We start from the raw sequence: 15,556 nt of genomic DNA, 5'->3' as shown, positions 1-15,556 counted from the left end.
TGTAAACGTACATGCAAAATTTTGGATGGTGTTGGATAATTTCTTTTGCCCATACTTTTTTTCGGTGTCGAAAAATCTTCTACAAGTAGATTTCACGTTAGCATTCTTCATTTAAGTTGGTGATCAATCTTCAGAAAAGTTAAAACATTGCATCTTTTCCACCTTAGATATTTGTACTCATTTTTGGGGAAGAACACTTCGTATCATGTTAGTTTATTCTTTCAAAACATTTAAAACTTGATTCATTACCCAATTTATAAACACGTCACGTAAGTTTCATGAGATAATTTTATTATTAAATTATAATTTTAGTAATCAATTTGACATGGAATAAGATATTAGTTTGTTAGTTTTCTTTTGCTTTTAAGAAAATAATATATATTTATTGTTATATCTTATAACTATTTGTTCTCTTATTTTCTACAATGCATTGTATTACGAGTAATACAAAACACACATTTATAATTCTCAATAAAAATAATATAAACCATATTGTGTTGTATACATAAATTCATTTCAAATTACATATAGTGAAATCAAATAATATCCTAAATTAAATCATGTTTGTTCCTGCAGAGAACAAATAAGATGAGTCAGGCATAAGTAACACCTTACCCATAGTCCGCCATCTCCTTAGTAGGCCTATTTCCGGTTGGCATATGTCTGCTTGGACCCGGGAGGGGTTACCTGCAGAAGGGACTCTAAAGCTCAAGTCAGCAAAATTTCAGAGAAAGTCAAATCAGATGATTAGGGAAGTAATGAAAGCGCACCTTTAATTCGTGGGGTTCATGTATATTTATAGCTTATTAATTATGTTTGACCATTCCATGGGTTAGGCCCTGGTTTGGGCCATAGGTGGGTCTGGGCCCTAGCCCAGGCCCTTAGTCCTGATTATTGTGGGCTTACTGATTATGAGTGTTTTGATTTCATCAAGTTTCTTAGAGTGGTCGATGTAGACCGATTACCCCTTTAGCGGCTTATGCCGCCATTGTTCGTACGTCGTCTTAGGCTGGCTATTCCTTTAATGGCTTAGGTTATCGGTTTAGGCCGGTTAGGCTTAGGTCAGGCTAGGCCGACTACCTGAATTATCTTTGATATAGATGTGGTGATCATTTATTATTATTATTTGGGTGAATCGGCTATGTGTGATACAATGTTTAATTCCATAAAATATTTTCTTTTACAATTCCATTCTTTTCAAATAGAATTTGAATTTCTTATCAATTCAAATTATCTAACTTCATTATTAGAAGTTACAGATTTGACTTGGTGATAAAGTGGACGAGAGAGAAAAATGTTTACATATTCTTATTAACATGAACTGGTAATACGTTAGCCATTAATATTTGATTACTTTCATTAATCTTAATAAATAAGATTTTGGATTCTTAAAGTAAGAAAATAAATAAATATAATAATTCATAATAAGAAGTTGGTTAATTTAAATAGATAATTTATATGTATTCTAATTCAGCACTAACTAACTCACTTAGTTAAAGTATTTTAAACAAAACAAACTTCAATCTATATTTTAAAAATCAACATGAGATGTAAAAGTAATTCAAGTGAATGGTTCACACATTGAACACTCGACCTTTTCCTAAAATTTAAGAAGGAACATTGGCACATACTTCTAGGAAGATTCGAATAAATAATAATAATAAAATTGATGAAAATTTAACACTATCATAGGATAGTTGGCTATATTCACAAATAACAGTGATACAAAATTCCATTACAATGATTGGTTGTATTTTATTTATAGTTTCCACTTAGCCATAAAGGGGGCATAAACCGAGAGAACTACAATGAGAAATTCACAAGCCACTTAGGATATTTGTAGGAGAAAACTCTAATATAAGTAGTCATAAGTCATTTAGGTGAAAACAAAAAAAAAAACACTAAGTATTTATCCTTCTATTGGAAAGACTTTTCTTATAAAGTATTATTTGGCAATTACGATTTTGTACGTTGACACCAAGCTTCTCAATCAGGTTGGTTCTTAAGTCAAACCAAGCTAGTTCACCATCATTTGTTTCGAAGAGTATATTGCCCATATTACTTGTTCCAATAGGAAACGAAAGTGACGGTAAAGGTCCAATAGTAAAGAGTTTAGTCCATGTTTCCTTCTTGCCAACTTCAACCAAAATTGATACGTAAAATATAGTTGTGTCTTTATAACTTGACATTAAAGCAATTGACCCATTTAAGAGAAATAAGTGTCTCATCACCAAACAGAAATTAAAATCATTGTATGTTTTTGTGGGTATATCTAAGGGTGTGAGGGTTGTATAACATACCTCATTGCTTATGTCAAACGAAACCAAATATCCTTCATCGGCATTGTTACATAACCAATGACACATTCCCTCTAAATAGAATCTATTATTAATACCTTGACAGTTAAGAAATTCGATATTAAGTTTCCTCCAAGAATTGCTTCTTAGGCTATAAATCTCCCAAAACCGGTCATATTCCCATTCGTTATGATTATTTTCAACCAAGTTTCCTTGTGCATAATAACCTATTTTTCTAATCACTTTATAATCATCTCTAGCAATATCATAACCAAATCCTTCATATTCAATCACAACATCGAAATCATATTGTACATCCGAAACTGGGCTGGGCACAGTGACCTTACATTCATTGGTAGAAGGATTCCATAAATACACAATGTCTGTTGCTTCTAGGTAGAGGCAAATAATTCCATTAATACTAGAAGAACCCAAAATATAAACTCCAGGAGAATGACCTTCTATACGTGGATTTGGCCAATTTAATATTGTCGAATTCTGAAACTTCATACCAAAAAGTGAATATAAGGAAGACTCATCATTATATTGGTCGTAATCTGGACCGAGGCATAGTAGGAGAGAGCTATCATCAAAATAAGAGTTTTGGTTAGATATGAAGTTATTGTAAAAGAGGTTCATGAAATTAGGATTTTCCAACAAGAGAGCCCATGATTTGCATATGCATCCAAATCTTTTAAGAGATTTCAATGACAATTTGAAAAGAATGTTGAATGCAAGATGATCTGGTAAGTGTTTGCCAAGATTTTGAGCCACAAATTTATTGTCCATCTCTTGGTCGTGCAACCAAATGTTAATAAGTTTCCAATGGTCTTTGGTGTTCTCGCTCCAAAGGTAAATAGGATGGGTAATTTGTTGGCAATCTTTGCTAATGAGATTCTTGATGGTGGTCTCCTCCAAATACTCTGACTATTGACAATAATAAGTGAACAAAATATATAACAAATAATGAGAATGACTTAAATTAAACAAAAGAAATGATTTAAAATATGGAATGACTTAATTTGTGTACTTGATCATCCTTGAGGAAAAGGGTAATTTTAGTTCCCCTGGGGAGTCGTTGGTCATTGATATCCGTGGTTAAAAAGCAAGAGGAACTAGGTTGAGATTCCCAAATATATTGGTCATGGTCATTATGCTTGGAGGTGAGGATAACCTTATGAGCAACCAAATAAGTAGAGTAGAAGCCAACACCCAAATTATCGACCAAATCTAAAACAAACACACACATGTGAATACAATTAATGACAATGCAATGCAAATGAAAGTGAAATATCACCACCTACCTACCTGCTTTGGTCATGCCAATACCATTGTCGATGATAGAAAGTGTTTTGTTAGCCTTGTGAATGATTAATCAACAATTAGTTCATCATTATTTAAAATATTTGTTTTTGTGAGCCTCTCAAATTGGATTTCATCCAAAGCCTGTGCATACATACCGTAATCAATAACAATTACCAAAAATTTACAAATAGAAAATCAAATTTAAATGATAACTTACATTAGAAGCATTGATGATAAGTTCACGAAGAAAAATTCCTTTGTTAGAATAGAAAGTCTTCTTCACCAAGCTCAACATCTCGCTCTTCTCACCTTCTAACACCAAGATCTTATCATTTGCGATTACAATTCCATTGGAATAATAACAATCTGATTGAATCAATTTATCAAACAAAACCACTCACAACCGAACCTTTGTATTTGTTAACCACAACCACCCACTATATCCATTTAATACAAAATCATTATCCATATTTAGTTTTATTGCCTTAAATTAATATTAATTAATTAATTAATTATTAAACTTAATTAATAAATTGGCTTTAAAATTATAAATTAACGTTTATTAATCAATAGTTTTCTTAAACTTTTAAACAAATAATTATTTTTTTCCTATAAATTATTAATGAAGTAATTATTTCATTGGAGCATGAACACATTGTATTTAGTTTTCATTATTAAACACAATATGAATAGATATAAATAGAACATTAGGAATAAAACAAACAGTGAAACAAATACTATTGAAAAATTGAATTAAATATAAAATAAAAGTAGCAAAATATTCTACAATTTAAAAGTTTACAAGCTTTCATAACGTTAAATTTTTACTAATATTAATTGTTATTATTAAGTTCTATATGTCTCAGTTGGATTATATGCTTCATCTGTAAGACACAAGTTTCAATAAGTAACAAATCATGAATACATAAGTGTTTTGTCTATTGGATGATATGACATTATAGACTTACTAGTTGATGAATTCAAATTTTTGCCCTCATTTAATATTTAAATTTGGGGATTTAATTGAATTTTCTGTGCTTAAAGATTGATTTAATTAGGATTTGTGATTATTGGATTTTTTGAATAAGTTTGGTAAAAGTGGCGTAAAAATTGATTTTAGTTGCATAAAATATTATTGGATATTCTAACGTTTGTTAATGCAGTTGGAATTTATTTTTGGTCATTAATAGTGTGGATTTAAAATATTAAAAGTTACAAAATAAGTCCAAAAATCAGGAAATTTTGGAAAAGAATAAATCAAGAGCTAAATGCACCCCCAGTTTTTATTTGCACACTCCTTCTAGAATGGACCACCAAAAACCTGTTATGCACCCCTAGTTTTCACTAAGTTGCACCCCTCCTACCACTTAAACTCCACTCAACCAGATCATGCCATGTGGCAATCCCCACCTTTTAAAATTAGCCAACCATAAGCTGCCACGTGTCATAATCCTCCACTCACCAAATTGAGCACTCAGATCTTGCCACGTCATCATCTCCTCCATCTCACACATGAAACCCTAACCCTAATTTCCCTTCCACCCACCATGGCAGCCGCCGCCGCCATCTCCTCGCCGGCCACCACTGCAACTCGCCGGAAACAGCAGCCTCCATTCCCGCAACCTTCACGCACCATCAGCACCGTGACAGCGCGCATCTTTTTCATTCGCGCCACCACAGATCGCGTAGCTTCCGCCACCACCGCAGACCTGCCACAACTCCGCAGTTCCGTCACGCCACCTCCATTGCAGATCTCCTCCGCGAGCTTTCCCGCACCACCGCGAGTTCCTGTAGTAACGACGAGCAGCCACCATCTTCGTTCGCACAGCAGCAACCTCGCGCTTCCACCACCACCATCTTCCTCCTTCGCGCCACCTTCACCTGCAACGCACATCCAGCGGCGCCATCTCCGTCAACCACCATGAACACCGCAACTCTGCCACATTCGCACCATCTCATGGCAGCAGCGGAGACGTCCGTCATCACCGTTCTCGCTGTAGTAGCGCAACCACGAATCTGCACCCTCATTCTCGTCCATCTTCGCACGAACCAACAACCACCACTTCACCTCGCAAACACACCTGGACCAGATTTGCGCGAGCAACTTAACCATCTTCATTCACGCCTGCACCTGCGAAACGTCCGCAGCAGCAGCCATGGCAGCCATTGCTCTGCCACCGTCAAGCCTCGCCGGAGAAGGAGGAGCCGCGCCGTCAGCAGACGCCATTGCCGTCAGCCGCGCCGTCACCCACAAGCCTCCATGAAACCCTAAACGCAGCAAACCCTAGTCTGGAGAGAGAAAGTACACTCTGCGCCACGTGTCAGCATCTGATAGGACAGTCAAACTGGTCAACTCTGGTCAACTAGTCAAAGTCAGCAGTCAACTCTGGTCAAAACTGCAAATATGGTTAAATGAGAGGGGTAGAATTGGAAATTGGACAGGAATTAAGTTGCTAATTAATTAAATAAAAATAAAAGATTTTAGCAACTGACAGATAAAACCCAAAGTCCAGTGGAAGCCTATATAAAGAAACTTAAGGGAGCAGAAGAGGGGACAACTTTCAACGGACAGCTTAGACTCTTAGAACTCTCTGGTTTTGGCAGATACCGTCTCCACCACATCTCTCATTCTTTCTTTTATTTTCTTTCCTTCATATCATCATGTATTCCATCAAAGCCATGGAGGGCTAAGCTTTTAGGGTTGACTCCACTGTAATTTCTTAAATGGATTCTGAGGTTAGATGAATTTATGTGTTTGTTATTTTGATTATTGTTGTGGTTTTTGTTTATCTATGTCCTTTGCTTCTTAATCGAATAGAAAATAATGATTTTAAATCTACATGTATGCTAATCATATGAGCTAAAAGGTTTTTAAATTAAATTGAGACTTTACTTTGATTAGTCAAGACTTTACTTTGATTAATTAAGTTTTCTATTTGGTGAAGAAACAAAGGAATAGACATGATTAGACATAGTAAAATTAATTGAGACTGTACTTTGATTGAATTTACTATGGATAATCTAACAATTCTCACTTTTAATTGAGACTATACTTTGATTGAAAGTGAGGATGCCAACAAATGAATTGAGTCTTTACATTGATTGATTTGTAAATCAACAACAATAATTAATTTAACAATAATCTCTAGATAACCAATGAAGAATCTTATTTAGAAAAAGCAGTGGAATTGACCTATTTACTATTACTGTGTTTACAATCTTCTGTGTCATTTTCTTTGCATATCAAAACCCCCCTATTTTTATAGTTGCTAGTTTTAATTGCATTTTTAAGAATCAAATATTTGAGATCAATTCCGTATTCGTTGTGAGACGACTCAGGGTTATCTTAACCCTAACTATTTTGTTCACTACAAATTGGCAATACTGAAGTTGCTAAAGTAGTGGTAATTTGATCGCCTAACGACAGCGATATCACTAGTACTTTTGATAAGCATTTATGAGCTCAAACGATAAACACGTAGCGTTAAGCAAACATCATATTTTACGTACAATCATTTACTTATTCTATGTTGTAAAGAATGTCAATTTTCTTCCTATGATCAACAAGATCCTCTTTTAAGCTTTTATCACATTAATAATCCCTTGGAACTCGACCTAAAGCTGGTTTGTCTCACCAACTCTATGATGTCAACTGATGAGTGCAAATTTGAGTAACAATTTAACTTCTAAACTTAGTATAGGTTTAAAAGATCTTTCTAAGCCAAGAAGCGGGGGAGGGGGGTGAATTTGATGAGCATTAAAAAATATGTCCAATTGAAACTTATGAAAACCCTTTTAACATGAATTCAATTGACCAGTAAATATGAGATGTATTGCTGTAGAATCACACTTTTCAATCAATTAAAAATAAAAAGAGTATATTCAATCTTATTGTAATCTTAATTATGGATTTGGTAGTTTATATATATATATATATATATATATATATATATATATATATATATATGCATGCAAAAACATAAAAATATTTTGGTTTATGGTTAATCATTTACAATTTTAGTTTCACATACATTTGTGTGTGAAAATGTTTACTAGGTGTTGGTGGTGGGTTTTTGTTTTTAAATACTAATATCAATATATGTTGTGTACAAACTAAAATATTTGAGTGTGAGGATACAATGGGTTTATGAAATGTTGTTATGTATATATTATAAAAACTTGATCAATTAGTGGTTTTGGAAATTCTTTTGCTAAAAAAGTTTTGCAGTTTTTATATTGTTTGAATGACAAGTTAAAGGAATTGAATTTGCAAGGTGTTAGATATTTAGACGTTACGTGAAAAACAATTGGAGGTGCAGGTAAGCTATGTCAAATGTATGAAGTTGTGATATGGTTTATCCATTGAAAATTTAATGTATGTGATGGTTTCAGTCATTAAGTATTGGAAGTAAGAGAAATATGTGGGTGTCGTGTTTCAACCATGTAGCTTATAGTATATGGTCCAATAGAACTAAGTTTGATTAATGAGTCCATGGCAATTTGATAAATGTATTTGTGGATAAATATTTTGTATAGATGTAGAAAATTTTTTATGGTATACACATATGTATTACTTTAGTAAATATGATGGTTAATATTGGAAGCTAAGCTTGTTAAAATTATGAAAGGATGTTGGACTGAGTTACGGCTATGTGTTTATATTTTGTTGGGTGTTATAGTATATTTTGTTGATCAAATTGATGAATTGGGAAATAGGTTGTGAGATTTAGTTTTAATGGATGAAATTTTAGGATTTAATCTTTGTGCAGTAATTTGAGGTAATTGAAATTTTAGGATGTTTTATTATTGATGTAGGAAGGGCAATTTGTGGTCAAAGCTCATTTTATTATTAATTATGGATGACAATATTTTGTTACATTGATGAGGAACTGAACGGTTTATTAAGGTCATAAGAGAGTAAGTTAGGTAAATGAATAATTGAGTGGATGCTAAAAGATTAATTGGGAGCTGGAAAAGATATAATGAAGTCATATTCATATGTGTTTCCTAGTAAGTACAATTTTCGAGGACGAAAATTTTTCGGGTTGGGGAGAATGTAAGACCCATGAAAAATAATTATCATGAGTGGGTGGTCAAGAAAAATGGGATAGCTTATATGGTTTAGAGTGTTGCTTGAGTTTTAGGGGTTGTGTGTTTGAATTCTGGCTAGAGGAAAAAAGATGAAATTGTATGTGATTTGTTTTGGTAAATTCGTGGTGCACCTTGGAAGGTGAAGAGTTGGGACAAATACGTTGTTAAGTGCAGCCAATTAATCCTAGTATTATTTATTTTCATCCAATTAACCCTAGTATTTTTTTTACTATGACTGTTAGAGAAATAGAGAGGTTTTATGGATAAAATAAATTGGAGTTGGTGAAGAAAAGAAAAGAGAAGGCAACATGAGATTGAAGAGCAAGGGAGGAGTGGGCAAAGCTAAGGTAGTCTTTTTGATGGAATTACAGGTAAGGGGAACTGATAGAGACCGTACCCCACCAAATTAAAACATATTAAATGCAGTATATGAAAGTGAACCAAGTTGTCTCCCAACGACCAATATTTTCATTCAAAGCGAAATTTCCAGATGAACACAACAATAACACAAGGGGGGGTTGGCAGATTTACGGATGCAACACACAATTGAAAACTTCAATGCAGACATGTAAAATCAATGTAAAAACAACATTGATTCTTTGCTTCAAATGAACATCCACCAATCACGGATTACAACTCAAAAGTGTTATATTAACTCTAATGAGACCCGAATTAATTACTAAGCGCAAATGAACTCGAACTCAAGTGCAATTAAGCAAAGCACACAACCATGAATTTGCTACAGTTCACTAAGCATGAACACATAATGATTCCACTCTACAAATTAAGCAAAAACAGAATGATTTCTTCATTTAAACCCAACGCAAATTCAAAATTGAGAGATTAACATAACTCCACCGAACAAAACACTGATCTCAAGGTTTCAATCCATTCTCTGCAAAGAATCAACACGCAAATTTAGTTTCTCATGGAATCCGAATAAGGCTTAAACATAAATTTTGATTCAACCATCCAAATGAGTGCAAATTGATGTAGAAAACCTAAATTGGTGCAGGAATCGAAAATGAGCAAGGAAAGAAAGGGGCAACAACGATAACAACAACAAAAAATGAGAATATTTCAATATAAATGTTACCCAAATGGTAGAAAACGTTAATACAACTTCAATGTGCTGCGCAAGGCTCATAAAACGTTAAAAACCAATGGAAAACGTAAAACTTCGCTTGTGCCACCATGGGTCACCTTCCAAAGCTTAATAACAACAAAAATGGAGGTTTGAGAGAGTGTGGAAGAAGAAGGAGCGCTGGTCTCCCCCATGCAGACCTAATTTCGTTGTCATATCACCCCTGCCACTCAGAATTACGAAACTGCCATTATGAGCTGCAGAATTACAAAAATGCCACTCTAGGCCTCAAATGTTGACCCATTGACTTTGCTGACGTGGAAATGACATGGAAATGATGTGGCGACTCTCTTAAAGAAGCTTAATGGGTAGGAGCTCGTAGGGAAGCTTACAAAGTTTTATTTTTTTTTTTTTAAAAAGTTCCTTTGGCTAAAATTGTAATAGTTAGCTTTTTCGACGTTTAAACCTAAAGCATTATATTAAGACTTGTTTAGACAATTTATTCAAGTTGGTTGGTTGGACCATACTTGGTTTTTATGAAGAAAGTCGTTTTAGATGGAAAATTTTTGCAATTGTTAATTTGAGATATAATAATTGTGAAAATTCCTACTTTGATAGGATGATACTAGTGATTGTGTTTTGAGTTGGAAAGATTTTTTTTTATATGTGACATCTCAAAAGGTGTTTACAAATGGTCTTGTCGGAGATGGAAAGGATTAATGACCGAATCGTTGGATGTTCTTGGTTTCCCGGGAGGGAGATTAGAGTGGGGATGAACATGTTATGTTCCTTGAGGTTGAGAGTTAGGTGTTTGTGATGATGAAATTGATCCTTGAATATATATATATATATATATATGCATAAGGAAAATCGGTGAACTAAAGAAAATGAAGAATGTTCATTCTCTTAAGGCTTGGTAGAGAAGAAGAAGTTGGGCCCAAAATAATTTTTATTTATTTATTTATTATCTTTTTATTTCTTGATGAAGCTAACTAATTAACCTTCTAAAGAAAATTTAATTTTCTCTTCATACACCTTATTTCATTTAATTTTATTTTTATTATCATTATTTACTATTTAATATTTTTTATTTTAAAAAATCATTTTATTTGTCCGGATGAAATTAGGTGTTGACCAATGGTATTTAACTTGAATTTTTCAAAACAGTGCAGTTTTCACAAGGTTTTGAAGCTAGTTGATTTTCACAATAACATGTTGAATTACTGTAAATCATATCCAGGTGTTCGAAATCAATTTTTAAATCAGCTAATTCTGATTATAGCTAATTAACTTTGTTAATGTTTGGACATTTAATTTTGATATGTCCTTCTTTTCCACAATTATAATAAGAAAAACTAGGAGTGTACCTCTTTTGATTACCTTTATTGCCTTTCCTCTTGAGATAATTTCAAAACCTCTTAACAAGTAGATTCAAGTTCTCATTGACACTTGATTCAGCCACCTCCTTCTTGGGTTCATCATTGGTTTTGGTGCTAGTCTTCTAGGCTATATTCCCCACCTTTTTTCTCAGTTGACTCTTTCTCATTTAGCCTTTGCATCTCAATTTCGTGTTCCCTTAGCATACCAAACAACGCCGATGTAGTCATACTAGATAGATCCATTGATTTTGAGATAGTCATGAGCTTGGGATACCAACTCCTATTAAGACACATTAGCACTTTGAGGCTTAGCTCTTCTTTATCAAGCTCCTTTCCCAAGCTTATAAGATGGTTTGTTAGTTTTCAAACAGTGAATTTAGCCAAGAAGGGGGGGGGGGTTGAATTGGCTTTATAAAACTTTTTCGAAAGCCTAAACTTCTTTTCAATTGAATCTAATGGACTGGAAAGTTTGGATGTAAATGCAGCAGAGCAATACACTTTCAGTCGATTAAAATATAAAACAACAGACTAAATTGTTCTTGAAGCTATAAAATAGTCGATTAAAAAGATAATTCAGTCGGCTAGAGATTTATACAGAATGCAGAATTCGCGAATTCAACTCAAACAACAATATTTTACATACAAGACTTGTTCCAATCAATATTTTTAACAAGTATACAACCTCAGATTACACAAGAACGTATTAAATCACACCAAAGATCAAACTGCTTGGTTTTCTTGAGTTTTTAAAGAGTTTCAAAGAGAGTGAGATGAGGGAAAGAGAAATGCACAACCGTTTTTATACTGGTTCACTCAATCATAGAGCTACATCCTGTTTACCAGGAAAACCTGAGCCTAGTTTCAACTATATTCAAAAGTTTTACAAATCATACACTAAGATTACACTTTTGAACAACAAAACTCACAAGATTTTTGAATCACAGTAAAATCTAGACACACACCCTACAAGAATCATACTTACAAACCTGAAATCACATCAGGCAAACCAACCAGAGGCACAAGAACATCCAAACCTGATGGTGGTTATCCCTAGCCAACCAGACATGTGTTCTTCAAGCTACTCATAAGCCAAAATGCCTCCAAGATCAACCAAGATCAACAAAAATCTTCAAAACACAAGTTCCAGTTGTGTATTAAGGTTGGAAAATATGTTATAAATCTGCTGGAACCATTCAATAATGCAAACTTAATCAAAAATCTAAAGTTAAATCATATTATTAATGATAGGGGGAGCATATGCATATGTGATATGTATGTATGCTTGTGTGCTTTTGCTTGGTTGTATATTTGGAATATTGGTATCTTATATGCAAAAGGTTTTTCAGGTTTCTCTATGAGTCTTAGCTCATCAATTCAACTCGAGGATGTTGGCTTCATCAATTCAGGGGGAGATTGTTTGCACAAGCAAGTTTGAAGCAAAGAATTGATAAAGCCATGTTCATGAAGATCTTAAGTGTTTGATTAAGATTGATAAAGATTGATGAAGATCCACTTGAAGATTAAGTTTTAGTGTGTTAAATTTGTAATTAACATGTTAAATGTAATGTGTTAGTGTTATATCTTGTTGGTAGGCTATATGACATAGGTTAGATGTCTTGTGTGCCTTAGTGTGTCTCTTTTAATCTATTAAAATGGGTTTTAACAGGTTAAAAGGCTTGTTGTATATAGTTTCTGGTATGAATGCATTTAGTCAGTTGAATTATTTTTCAATCTACTGATTTCACTTAAGTCGGGAGAAATTAGTTGACTGTACAGAAAATTCAATCGATTGTTTTCACTTAAACCAGACCATATATGTTGTGTTTTCGCGATCAGAGGTATGAATTTGAGTTTTTCTGAACGAAACCATGTCATTCATCTCTAGGAAGCGTTCTCTCTGTGCAATACACAGCTGGAAGAAGTGTTTAGAAGATCTTGGTTTGTCTTGGAGTCATTTTGGCTTGTGAGTAGCTTGAAGAACACATGTATGGTTGGCTAGGGACATCCACCATCAGGTTTGGATGTTCTTGTGCCTCTGGATGGTTTGCCTGATGTGATTTCAGGTCTGCAAGTGTGATTCTTGTAGGTTGTGGTTCTAGATTTTTGTGTTAGTAAAAAATCTTGTGTGTTTTGTTGTTCAAAAGTGTAATCTTAGTGTTTGACTTGTAAAACTTTTGAATATAGTGGAAACCAAGCTTAGGTTGTCCTGGTAAACTGGATATAGCTCTGTGATTGAGTGAACCAATATAAAAACAGTTGTGCATTTCTCTTTCCTTCATCTCACTCTATTTGAAACTCTTTAAAAACTTAAGAAAACCAAGCAATTTGATCTTTAGTGTGATTTAATGCGTTCTTGTGTAATCTGAGGCTTTATACTTGTTATAAATATTGATTGAAACAATTCTTGTATGTAAAAGATTGTTGTTTGAGTTAAATTTGCGAATTCTGCATTCTGCATAATTCTCCAGTATTTTAGCCGACTGATTTGTCTTTTTAATCGACTGTTTCATAGCATCAAGAAAAATTTATTCTGTTGTTTTAAATTTTAATCGACTGAAAGTGTACTGGTCTGCTACATTTACATTCAAACATTCCAGTCTATTAGAGTTTAACCTTTCGAAAAAGTTTTATAAAGCCAATTCAACCCCCCCTTCTTGGCTAAATTCACCATTTCAAAACTAACATACATACCATGTAATATGGTCCCATATAACATAAATACAACATGAAAGTGATGTTAAAATATTTGAATAGAAACACATGTATGTTATATTAAAATGAAATGTGTATGCATGGGTCATTGTCAAAGTAAAATGTAGACATATTGTGTAATATGGTTGGTACAAAATAAATAGACATGAAATTGATGTTAAAAATTTTAAGTAGACGTTATTTAGACTAATTAAGCATCTTCCACCTTTTTACATTCTTTTGTACATTTTTACATACCTTCCAAATGGGAGTTATGTTGCACGACTTTTAAAAAAAGCAATTTGGTGTCCAAAACAGTTGTTTGGAAGCTGAAAGGATATGGTGGCTTCCTAATTCCTGTGAAAGTTAATTCATGTGGAATCCAAAAAATTATGATGCTTGTAAATCATTATAAAATGCATTTAGTGGTCCTATGCCTGTAAATCAATAAATAATGAAGCAAGGTTAACCATCTGTAAGGCCTACTTTATTTCTTTGCTTTTCTGCCCTAATTTTTAAGGGCTTATCCTAAGTAGATGGGACTAAAGGCTGACCCATAGGGTGCCAAGGTCCCTAGAGTAGCCAAGGTGCCTCTTTCTACACTAATTGGCAAAAATCAGTGGTCTTACCTTCTCATTTTCTCTCCATAGAGGCTTTGCTAGGGTTTGAATCCCATTCATCATCAAGCTAGCTTAGTCTCGTTTTCTAAGTCACGTAAGTGGTTTTTGTCCTGCCCTTCTTCTCTGGTTTGGTTCTTCGTGGTTACTGATAGGGTTCCTTGTAGTAATCTCGTGCTTCATCTGTATTCGGATTTCCAGCTCGCGAATCTGCTCCACAGATTGTTGTACTGTCTTGCTTGGGTGTCGGGGTTTTTCTGCTAGCTTTTCCAGGTAAGGGAAGCTAGGGTTTCTTATTTTAAGTGTCTCTTGACATAATTGAAGGCTCAAACATGTTTCAAATCACTAAACCAAGATGCTAAGATGCTCAAACATTGATTTGGAGCTTTGACTTGAAAACTCAACCTTTGGGTCAACTCTCTATCAAAAGTGACTTTTATAGTTAATCCTACACCAAAGTTCATCCTTAAGGTTTCACCTAATTCCTCGTAGGCCACGCACATTGTAAGACCTGCAAAATTTAATTAATTAAATAAATAATTAATTAATAAATGCGGGTAGGGAGAGCATTTATGGTAATTAATTCTAACTTGTATGATGTGGAAAAGTACTAGCTCAAGTGGTTGAGAGTACTTTGATTATATGAGAGGACTTGGGTTCGAGTCCTATGCATGTTTATATGTTATTTACGTGATTTTTTATATTTCTAATATATGATCATGTTGTGGAATAATATAGTAATTGGATTATATTAGTTAACAAGAAACATGAAATAGCATGATGGTTTGGCATTGATTTGGTATTTGCATAGTTGTGGGTTCAAACCTTGAAGAACCCAAATTAAACAATCTTTTTGCTATTTTTTGCTTTGGCTTGAATGTGAAGGGTTAACGTAAACCCTAGAGGAACTAGCAGCCAAGGGTGGCTGTAAAACAGGCCATAATGGGACAATGAATAGCAATTAACCACCAATTAAGTTGCATTTTCGTTTTGGATTATTAACCTAGCTTTTAGGCACCCTTTAAAAAGCAAAATTTTGTTAATAGATAGGGTTTTGCAAGGCTGGGAATTTCACTTAGAAACAGAGCACGA

The 15,556-nt window shown here is 33.9% G+C and overlaps 1 protein-coding gene across 1 annotated transcript; it reads right to left on the bottom strand.

Moving 5' to 3' along the window:
• Nucleotides 1-1,707: 1,707 nt before the first annotated feature.
• On the bottom strand, nt 1,708-3,941 carry LOC114172490 (F-box/kelch-repeat protein At3g23880-like). The gene is made up of 4 exons (XM_028056946.1): nt 3,820-3,941; nt 3,606-3,743; nt 3,328-3,527; nt 1,708-3,224 (listed from the first exon to the last, which is right to left on the bottom strand). Exons 2-4 carry the CDS (start codon nt 3,616-3,618, stop codon nt 1,902-1,904), a joined length of 1,536 nt encoding a protein of 511 aa, XP_027912747.1. The 5' UTR covers nt 3,619-3,743; nt 3,820-3,941; the 3' UTR covers nt 1,708-1,901.
• Nucleotides 3,942-15,556: the final 11,615 nt, after the last annotated feature.

This window comes from Vigna unguiculata, unplaced genomic scaffold (assembly GCF_004118075.2).
Source record: "Vigna unguiculata cultivar IT97K-499-35 unplaced genomic scaffold, ASM411807v1 contig_612, whole genome shotgun sequence".
Classification (NCBI taxonomy): Eukaryota; Viridiplantae; Streptophyta; class Magnoliopsida; order Fabales; family Fabaceae; genus Vigna; species Vigna unguiculata.
The sequence above is the reverse complement of the archived record's forward strand: the minus strand, read 5'-3'. Positions and strand labels throughout refer to the sequence as shown.